This window comes from Strongylocentrotus purpuratus, unplaced genomic scaffold, assembly GCF_000002235.5.
Source record: "Strongylocentrotus purpuratus isolate Spur 01 unplaced genomic scaffold, Spur_5.0 spur5_scaffold_5, whole genome shotgun sequence".
NCBI lineage: Eukaryota > Metazoa > Echinodermata > Echinoidea > Camarodonta > Strongylocentrotidae > Strongylocentrotus > Strongylocentrotus purpuratus.
In genome coordinates, this window is record NW_022145611.1 from 11,250,336 (window position 1) to 11,261,713 (window position 11,378).

The 11,378-nt window shown below is 39.3% G+C and overlaps 1 protein-coding gene across 1 annotated transcript; it reads left to right on the top strand.

The window, feature by feature from the left end:
• Positions 1–2,288: 2,288 nt before the first annotated feature.
• Positions 2,289–10,982, top strand: LOC586176 (RNA transcription, translation and transport factor protein). Its single transcript, XM_030999331.1, has 7 exons — positions 2,289–2,461; positions 5,472–5,596; positions 6,369–6,468; positions 6,904–6,984; positions 7,835–7,986; positions 9,768–9,816; positions 10,369–10,982. Exons 1-7 carry the CDS (start codon positions 2,404–2,406, stop codon positions 10,521–10,523), a joined length of 720 nt encoding a protein of 239 aa, XP_030855191.1. The 5' UTR covers positions 2,289–2,403; the 3' UTR covers positions 10,524–10,982.
• The last annotated feature ends 396 nt before the right edge of the window (positions 10,983–11,378 follow it).

Consider the following 11,378-nt stretch of genomic DNA (forward strand, 5'->3'; position numbering starts at 1 on the left):
TATCAGACCTCCTTACCCGTGACCATCACAATCACCCTCACCCCCAATAAAAAAATGTTTGGTTCATTTTCGGATTGCATTCATTACCTCTTTGTACACTACAACCTTAAAGGTCCGAAAGTGTTCAAGCCCCCTACCCGCCCCCACCCCAAGTCCCAAACATATCACAATTCTAAAGTACCCCCCCCCCCCTCTCACCCCTCTCCGGGCAGTAACTAGGCTCATGATCCGGTCCAATCCCGCTATATAATTTGGAGGTCCATAAGTCCTACTAAAAGCTACTTTCTACAAAAACATTATTTTCGTTTTAAAAGTATTATACTTGTTTCTGAAATAGCTAACTCGGTCCTATAGCCAGGATTTCATTTTAGGGGGTGGTAGTGAGCACGCAAAACGTGCGAAGCGCGCTCGATCCCTAGGGGGTGGGTGCAGGGAAGGGGGGAGTTTTCTTTGAAAGAAAGCGTTGAAAGAAGACGATTCGTTGTACCTTTCTCGACTCATAATCCTCGTCTGATTTCAGTTCGCCCCTCCTGCGCATATAGCGCGGAATCTTTGAAAGAACTTGAAATGATTCGTTGTACCTTTCTCGACTCATAATCCTTGTCTGGATTTAGTCCGCCCCTCCTGCGCATAGCGCGGAAGCTTTGACGTATTATTAGACAAAGAACACGATTCGTTGTACCTTTCTCGACTCATCATCCTTGTCTGAATTCAGTTCGCCCCTCCGGCCTGCGCATAGCGCGAAAGCTTTGACGTATTATTAGACAAAGATCAAAGACGATTCGTTGTACCTTTCTGGACTCTTAATCCTTATCTGTATTCAGTCCCCCTCCCGCAAGCTTTGACGTTTCATTAAAGATAAACTTTAGTATTGGTAATGCGATTGCATTGTGAAAGAAAACGTGTGAAAGGATCAGAAACAGTTGATCATGTAGCATGTAAGTATTGGTGTGCACTGCAAGGTTCTGGAGTCATCAAAATCATAATAAATTTGACCGAGTCTTGGTTAAGTAACAAGCACTCACATAGAAAGCTATACACTCTTATTTCCACAGCGTCAAATTTCACTCTAAATGGCGTCAGCTGGGAGTCAACTCAATTCCTAGTTAAAGTGACACGGAAAAGGAGTCATCTTGACTCTGAATTGAGTCAATTCTCAGCTGATGCCACACAATCCGAGTCAAATTGATTCGGAATCCGTGTCACTTTAACTAGGAATAGAGTTGACTCCCAGCTGACGCCATTTAGAGTGAAATTTGACGCCGTGGAAACAAGAGTGTATATGGGACAACACACATGGTGTCGGGGCTAGTACTACCTTGATTTCCTTGTCTTTCTATGCTCATTACTCAGCCAGTATACATTTTCTTCCAAAATTGTTTGGCACATGTCATTTATTTGTAATCTTGAACATTCAGTGTAAGTTTCGTTTGATTCTGTGAGAATTTTTTTTTTTTTTTTTACCAGTATTGGAGTTTATCTTTAAGTTAGAAAAAGAAGACGATTCGATGTACCGTTCTCGGCTCTTCCTTATCTGAATTCAGTTTCCTCCCCTCCCGCGCAAAGCGCGACTTTGAAGTTTCATTAAATTATTAAAGAAAGAAGACGATTCGTTGTTCCGTTCTCGACTCTAAATCCTTAATTTGAACTCAGTTTCCCCCTTTCCGCGCAAAGCGCGGAAGCTTTGACATTTCATTAAATTATTAGAGAAAGAAGACGATTCCTTGTACTGTCCTCGACTCCTTTTCCCTTTTTCTTCCTACGTCCTCTTACTTTTTTCCTTCTCTTTCTCTCTCTTTTTTTGGGGGGCCGGCGGTTTTTTTTTTTGGGGGGGGGGGGGCGACCACCCCCAACGCCCCCCCCCCCCCCCTGGATACGCGCCTAAGACCTCTATGGTGCATGGGTCATCCGACGATGGTGATATGATTATGGTGATAGACTGATAAATAGTGATGTAGATAATATACGACTTGACGTTTGAAAATACAATCGCACGTCTATCCTCATATTCATAAAGGCCATCGGGTTCTTTTTTTTTTTTAAAGTTCCTCAGGACTGTATTTCCCCCACAAGTTTTGCCCACATATAGTTTATTTTAATTGCCCATCGGCACTCCCCTTCCCTCTAGCGACGCCCATATGGTAATACACAAAGTGGGCAAATTCATCAAGTGGTGTATACAAAACAAAAATCAACCAATAAAGTTCAAGCAGAAAGTTCAATTTATATGAAGCTAGAAGGTTCTTGCGCTGCATGCATGTCAGCTGGCGATCGTTAGCTGGCGCTAGATTACGTACATTGCAACGTGAAATAAACTTTGCCTCAGCGACGTTCCTGTCATCAAAACTCCACCTCATCTCAGCCCATTGTTCTTTTATTTATTTCATTTTCCACTGGATTAACATGTTTAAAAGAAAGCTGCAAGCTCTAAATAATCCACAGTCTGATTTTAATGTTAATGGTAAGATAATTTGTTATCCATTTGATCAATGTATGTATCTCGGTCCCACACGTGTAATATTTTGCTAGGTTTTGCAATCTCCTTCATTTTCTCCTCAACTTATTGACAAAACGTATCTAGTTGAATGAAATGTTTTCATTCCATAATCTGTATATTATATTACGTAAGATAAATAGAATGGGGATAGCTATATAGGGGGTTAACTTGATCTGATGAAGAAAAATTGACATTTGCATTTGTATTTTTAATTAACCAGTTGGTCAGTCACTCCAGCAAAGCATAGAGAGTCCCCGCCCCCCCCCCCACACTCAGTAGGGCGCTTTAGCAACAAGACGGAAAGCACAGGAGACGGAGTGTTTAACCAACTGTGACGGGTATCGCACTCTTGTTACCGTCGTGATATTTAAGCGCTTTCGCTGTCTGCTAAAGGCGACGGGGACGCAAAGCCGTATCCAATTCCAGCGCTGAACCGCACGCCTGCTGCCTTTTGGTGCTAGTGCTCTGGTGCCTTGAGGCTTGGCCGGAGCGGTGGGCGGTAGTGCACAGCGTGCAGGCACGTCATGCATAACGATGAAAAAGGGCCCCCAAAGTAGGCCTAAACGGCCAAACCATCAATTTATTGTAGATTGAGGTATAGAATAAGCTACTTATCGAACAGACATTGGAAACACTAGTAGATTCCCTGTTTTTATCTTCAGTAGTCATGGTAGTGCCCTGCATTGTTAGATTTGGATAAAAATTATTTGTCAGCTCTCTCTCTTATGTCGTGTCTAGGGAACGAACGCTAAGTTGGCCGAGTACCATTCCGAAAATCGACGGGACGGAGAGATTTCAGGTTCGCGCATGCACAGTTTGTTTTTTTTCGCTCGCGTTACCGTCTCCTGTGCGTACCGTCTCGTTGCTAAAGTGCCCTAGTGTTATTTAGGGTACGCATATGCTTGTTCCCTCTTTTTGAAAGCACCCCCTATCTGAGGACTGCCAACATTTCTATACATGTACCTCCCTTTCGATTTTGCGGGCTTTTCTTAAATCCCCCCTAAATCATGAAAAATGCTCAAAGTAGGTCTACCCCCCCAAATTCAGAAAAATTTCTCAGGAGTCCAAAGAGATGAGAGAAAAAGAGAAAAAACACCCCCTTTTTAAAGAAATCTCTGGGTGAAAAGTTAATACACCCCTTTTTTACAATTCTCGGGCCGGACTTTGTCGCACAAAAAGTACCCCTTTACCGGACATTTTGGTAACACGCATGTGGTCCGTCCGTTCTCGGAGTGGGGGAGGGGGGGGGGCCGGGAGAGAGTCAATGCTAATGGGTATTGACCTCTAGCACTGCATGCTTGCTGTGATATTATTAGGTATTATTAGACCCATACACAAATACACACACCACACAATATCGCATAGACTCTACACAATCATGTCGATGCAGCTGTAAGCAAAGTTTGACACTAGACTTATAATTTGAACTTTTAAATTATTCTTTTTAACATCAGTAAGTTAAAAAAAAATGTATTTTACTGCTATTTAGGTATGGTCAGTTGTCACTTAAGTACCGATTTTGAGTGAAATCAGTTTTGTACAGTGGTGTTTGAAATGTTGCTCAAGCACAGCTTTTACTACACAGCCAGGATAGTGACGCTTCTATGTGTGCAGTCAGTGTCAGTGACAATTAACTGATTAAGTACTTGCACCTTGTAGTTGTACATAATACACCAACTGACTGTACTGCACAAGAGCACCTTGTCCTTGCCAGACATTTCAACCTTGACGTTATATCCTGACTGATGGATCCTGTCAAGTACCGACGTAGAAGTAGAAGTAATAATAATAATAATAATAATTACAGTGCTTATATGGCGCCTAACACTTACTTTGTCAGAAGTCTCTAAGCGCTCTACAATAATGCAGCATAATTACCCTGGCTTTAGCAGTGCAGCTGTTACGCGCGCTGCGTTTCAAGGAATAAATTCCTACCAGGTACCCATTTACTTCACCTGGGTGGAGTGTGGCAAATGTAGATCAATGTCTTGCCAAAGGACATTAGTGCAGCGGCGGGACTCGAACCGCGGACCTTGTGATCGACAGTCCAGCGACGTATCCACTCGACCACAACACCTCTACAAGTAGATCTAGGCCTAGATCTAGGGCCTAAAGGGTCTATAATTTATCTATGTGCGGTTAAAAAAAACAGACGCAATCCTAGTGCAACTGTAGTAGTAGTAGTACTAGTACTAGGAGTAGTCTAGGAGAGTTGAGTCTGCGATTTAAAAGAGGTACAGTAAGTGAAAATAGAAAGTAAATTATTGACTTGTCATAGAGGGAAGGAAAAAATCAGATGGAATATAAAGAAAGATAAAAAGGAAGAAGCAGAAGAGAATACTGAATATCGGAGAAGATCTGACTAAAAGAGAAGAAGAAAAGAAGTAGCAATGTATGAATGAACATAGGGGCCGGGAAAGAAGAAAAGTAGAAGATTATGAGATCTATTTGGAGAAGAAACTGATATAGATGTGAAGAAAAAAGCAGAAAGTAAGATTGAGTAAATTATGAGAAAGAAGAAATTAAACTTGAACTTAGTATGATGGAGATGAGAAATGGAAATATAAGCAGAATGATTTAAATGAGAGTATATAACTCTTAAAGATAATGATCTGGTAATAAAGGGGGGGGGGGAATCAAAGGAAGAAAGTGAGACTGTCAGACAAACGGTGAGGAGAATCGGAAGGAAAATTGATGAGAATATGAGCATGTGAAAAGAATGAAGGGAAAAAGTATGGAAGAATAATTTAGAAGATAAGATAAAAAAATATATCAAATGAGAAACAAATTGCAATTTTAATGTAATGTAATGTGCTCTTTGGGCAAATTTCTTTTAGTTTCATTTGTAGGGCACCAGATGAGACAGGAATAATATGCGTAAACGCATGACCGGAATTCAAACCCTTACCTTCTTTAAAGTTCTTTTAATACCACAATATCTACTTGTAATTTTCTTTCCAACTGCGAATGACAGATGAGAATTGTTGGCGGAACCTAGTGGAATGGCTAGAAGACCAGAAGATCCGATTTTACAAGATTGAAGACAGGGCTGATCTAAGAAACAAGAGCAGTACTCAATGGCCTAAAGCATTCGTCAAAGTAAGGCAACCTTTACTATTCATTCAGGAATTCTTTCTAGATTATGGTTCAGTGGGAAAATATCAGAGTAGGTAGTGAACTAAGCTATCTTGAACTTGAAAGGATGTAAAGGACTTTGGAAACTCAAGGATATACCCATATTTCATTGTATATGTTGCCTAGAGCAGATGTCCACAATATGTAGTCACTTTCTTGGACTTATGCTGTAAGTATATATTCATTTTATGTGAAAAGCAGCTGTTTAATCAGGGCTCGCTCCTAACAGGCCCCCGGGACACAAGGGCACCCAAAATCTGAGTCCAGATCCCCAACATTCTGAAGTTTTCACATAGCTCTCATGCATACAGAATGTTAAAAGTTCATTCTGGATCCCCCTTTCAAAAAAGTTATTGTGGAGCCATGATTTAATATTTTTGAGAAAGATGCTTGGAAACACAATACAAACAAGATTATGGCAAGAAGAGACAAACTAGAACAAAAAGGTGAAGATATATATTCATAAAAAACATGAGGTAAAATTACTGAAGGCGTCTTGGTTTCTGTTATTGAACTTGGTTAAATGTCCTAAACGCAGTTGATGTATGATTGTGTAAAAGTCTTGAATAATGAACAGACCGTGCAAGTCAAGACACAATGTAGACTTCAGTTGTGATGGGGGAGGTTGAACCATTGGTTTTTCAATGCAACTGTTGTTGATAGATCTTTTCTCAATAGATTTTTCGATCTTTTCCACAATTATTGTTCACTTATTACACTACATTTTTCTCTTCAGTATATCCAAGACTTACAATGTCCCTTAGATGGCAGTGACAGACTGGCAGTGTGTGATTGGATACTGGGTCATGCCATCAGACTTGAGTTTGGAGAAAAAGGTAACAAGCTCAACTTATTTCTGTCTTCTCAAATTATACTGAAAGTATCAATTAAATGAATAAGGCTTGTTGCCCCTGACTTTCATGATAAACATATATCCATAACTATCCTGTAACTCATTAAAAATGAAATTGATTTTTGATATTATAATTGTACTACACTGTGGTTACAGCTTTGTATCCGAATGGGGAAAAGATTTTTATTCTTTCAAAAATGATTCATTTGATTAGTGACAAATAATTTGAATGATTAAATTACCAGTACATACATGCAGGTTTGAATATTCCCACAATTTTTGTATCAGTCTCATTGTCATGAGATTACTAATACATTGGTACACAAAACATGTTAGTTGACAAGTTAGACCTTAACTTTCATTTCATTGTTGTTCTCGTTGGCTTGTTTGACACAATGTTTTATTTTTTTTCTTATAGCTCAAATGTTCAAAGGAGAAGTAGCAGCACCTCAGAGCCCTTCAGGACCTGTAGCAGAGGACCCCTTTGCAAGTATTGATGGTGAGGATCAGGGATTGGGAGGGACCAGTTACTGGTCTTGGGTAGGCTAGGGTATTTTCTCTTGGTCTTGGTTTTGACTCTAGACCTTGAGACATGATGCTCTGATGAGAATTCTGCTGGTAATCTAAAGTCTGGGAAGCTATTTCAGATAGGGATGGTATAAAAAAAACAAAAAAACAGTTGCCTCCAGAAATCTGTAAGATTGGTACTGTGATATTTTCTAATGTTTTAATTCTAGATATTAATGTTCACCGATGTTTGTTAGCAAGCTGCTGATATACATTTGTCGGTGTAGTAAAGTGGTACGTGAATGCTTTCATAGCCTTAGGGCAGCTGAGCAATCTGGATTTATATAGCCCTATATACGAAATACCTTCTCTAAGCGCTTTACAGATATAATTACCCGGTCATTAGATTCATTCATGCACAGTGTGCACCATCTCCACTCCCTTTGGATTATTCCTACCATATGGTCACCGTGAGAGCATATGGCAATTACTAAAACAAAGGCTTTCATCATTCTACTGGGGCCCCATTTCTTTCCTGGGTATGGAGTAGCAAGTGTAGATTAATGCCTTGCCAAAGGGTATTTGTACGGTGTCGGAGATCGAAAGCTACGACCATAGCATTTCAATTCAAGTGCTTACACCACTCGACTACAACACCTCTACATATAGTAGTAATAGAAAATTGGTTTGAGCATCCACCAATTAAAGAACGAAAATTAATGAAATTTGACTCCAAAACGTACATTTACCATAATTGCCGGTAAACCTAGTAGTATGGAAAGGGTTGATATTGACTATATGATCTGCACATGAATGAAAGAGGTCTTTTTTATTCCCTGCAGTGTCTAGTCCAGACGTGAAGGCTGGCCTGGTCTCCCTTTGCTCACTACTCAATATTCCTAGACATGTGGATCCTATCGTCACTTTGGAAGCAATTGCTCTCCTTATTAAAGACAGACTCTCTGAGGATGCACAGGAGGGTGAATTTGAAGAGGTAGAGCACAGACAAATTTATTCCAAATTCACAACAAAAATGTAAAATGAACTCATAAACTAGGCCCTGCCCCCCTTTTTTTTGGTGACATTTCATCTCTCCCATAGCACCTGATATTAGAGGAATTTAAAATCAATTTGATTTTGATCAGACATGATATATACTTGACTTGCATTTACTTTTTGGGGCTCATTATGTATGCAAAAAAAGCTTTTGAACGCATTATCATTAGAACCGACAGATGGATTACTTTCAAACTCAGGACATGTATGTATCTTGCAGAGCCAATGAACTGATTAGATTTTAGGGTCATCAGGTCAAAGATCAAAGGGTCATTCATTTATATGAAAAATAGCTTGGAATCACGATATATACTGAGAACCTGTCAATGGATTTCAATCAAACTTGAATTTTAATAATTGCTTCTGTTTTGGTTTGTAAAATCACTCTTTGGCGGAGGCATCATTTTCCACTGTGCGCAGGCAAAGATCCATCTAAGTTTTTTCTTCAAATTGAGGTCCCATGCCTGATGCAACCAGAATCCAAGATTTGGTGCAGCATTTTGTAATTTGTGACAGACCTTATAGAAAAAAAAGTACATTGTATCCAGGACTGGGACATTTGAAAGCTTGTTTGTCTAGCTTTCTGCATTCTTATTGAGATGACATCATCTTTTGAAAGAAATGAACAGCATTAAAGAATACCCTATCACTGATGATCAATTTTTATGCCTCCGTTACGAAGTAGCCGGAGGCATTATGTTTTCGGGTTGTCCGTCCGTCCGTACGTACGTCCGTACGTACGTACGTCCGTCCGTCCGTACGTCCCGTTCTCGTGATCGCGTTATCTGAAGAACCGATTGATGGATTCCTGCCAAACTTTGGTCATGTATGTATCTTGCAGAGCCGATGAACTGATTAGATTTTGGGGTCACGAGGTTAAAGGTCAAAGGTCACAGGGCTCATTATGTATGCAAAAACAGCTCGTGATCGCGTTATCTGAAGAACCGATTGATGGATTCCCGCTAAACTTAGGTCATGTATGTATCTTGCAGAGACAATGAACTGATTAAATTTTGGGGTCACGAGGTCAAAGGTCAAAGGTCACAGGGCTCATTATGTATGCTGAAACAGCTCGTGATCGCGTTATCTCAAGAACCGATTGATGGATTCCTGCCAAACTTAGGTCATGTATGTTATTTGCAGAGCCGATGAACTGATTAAATTTTGGGTCATGAGGTCTAGGTCAAAGGTCATGCGGCTCATTATGCATGCAAAAATAGCTTGTGATCGCATTATCATTAGAACAGATTGTTGGATTCCTCCCAAACTTAGATCATGTATGTATCTTGCAGAGCCAATGAACTGAGTAGATTCTTGGGTCATGAGGTCAAAGGTCATGGGCTCATTATGTATGCAAAAATAGCTTGTGAACGCATTCTCATTAGAACTGACAGATGGATTACTATTTAACTCGGAACATCTTGCAGAGCCAATGAACTGAGTAGATGTTAGGGTCATGTGGTCAAAGATCAAAGAGTCATATATGTATATGAGAAATTGCTTGTAATCACGATATTCTGAGAACCTGTTAATGGATTACAATTGAACTTGAATTTGAACAATTTCTTCTGTTTTGGTTTGTAAAATTGCTCTATGACGGAGGCATCATTTCGACTGCGCGCAGTCGAAGTTCCATCTAGTTTTCAATTTTTCCATTTTCAGGATTTCAGGATACAAATAACCTTGTACACCTTGTTTGGGATCTTTTTTATTTTGCAGGGGGTGGAGGTGGACCTCAGTGAATATGAAGCAGGATTTGATGCCAAAGGTTTGTATCCTTGTTCACCCTATTCTTTAAAAATGTGGAGATCATGTTACAGCTGGGAGCACTGAATAACATCTTTTAATTTAAAGCCAGTCTGTACTAGTGTACAGGAGGGATTAGACCACCCTGCAAAGTCACTGGACAGGTGGTTATCTCAACAAATAAGCCCTCAATTAACATAAGAAAAAGAGGATCATGGGGGACCAATGGTCACCGATAAGGCATTGTTTGTTATAGAGGGGGCTAGTAGCTAGAAGTAGTGCAGTGTGGATTTAAGAGAAAGTACCATATTTGACCATTTAATTTGTTAGGAGTCATATTTCATCAATAAAGCCCAGGAATTTGATTTAACTAACCCAAATTGTTACATTCTCATGATCCTTTTGAATAAACACAATGAAAATTTATACTTTATCTCTATGAATTTGCTACTAAACCCATGTATACTAATAGGCATTAGGTTTGTACTAGGAAATGTCTTTGCCTTGTCTGTCATAAAACTGCTTTTGATAGGAAAGAATCAACTTTAAACTGTGTAATCTCTTAAATTTGCAGATCCAGTATTGAACGATGCGGGGAGGATTTTACGGCTACTTCACATCAACGAGTTACGAGACCTTCAAACCAAGATCAATGAAACTATAGTTGCAGTCCAGACACTGACCGCCAATCCAAAGACTGATCAACGACTCGGGAAAGTGGGACGGTAACGTCCTCTCGGGCTCACAAAATTATTTAATTCACAGTGACTTATAGGAACAACAATGTGGAAAGCACACTCTGTATGGCTACTGGATCAATCAGTTTCAGTCTCCTGCGGTATTTTATTATTTCTGAAGTTCTTGTAAATTCAAGGTTTTTCTTATATACAGACAATTTTCTTCTTAAAAAGAAAAGTGGCATCATGCTATTGGCTGTTCATTTAAAGAAATGTTTAAAAGGGTAATTCCATTGAGAGTAAAGACGCTATTACTTGTTTTAAGTTTGTGGCTTAGATATTGGGTAGTAATAGTATAAAACTGGTTTCACATGTTGCTTATTCGAGGAACAGCTTATTCAGAAATTAATAGAGAATTTGAATTTGACCTCCCAATTTAAAGATTTGTTTCGTTTTATGAAGAAAAATTACTTTGGCTGTCTTTGTCTTATCTTTGTAAAAAAAAAAAAAATTATCATTTTTTAGTTATTATTATTATCATTATTATATATTTTGTTGGTTATTGTGATTTTCAAGTTTCTGATCTAAATCATGTTCACTTGTCTAATTCAAAAATACCATTTGTTGCTTGTAAGGTGCTGTTTGGTGCACTGAATTAGGTAGTATCCCAGAGTTACCTCTCTCCGTACAGACAGCTTATATGATTCAAATGAAGCTTAATCATCAGGATCAAATTCTGATGTGAGATTAAGGGGCTTTTCCTCAAGAATCGACCATGGACAGGGGCATTATTCTTTGTGTGTGAAGGGATCGGTTCCTTTTTTTTTCTCGATAATTTACCTCATTCTTCCCAGTTTTACTTTTAGAGCTGGTATTTACTGGACAACAAGAAATGTCTATATTATTT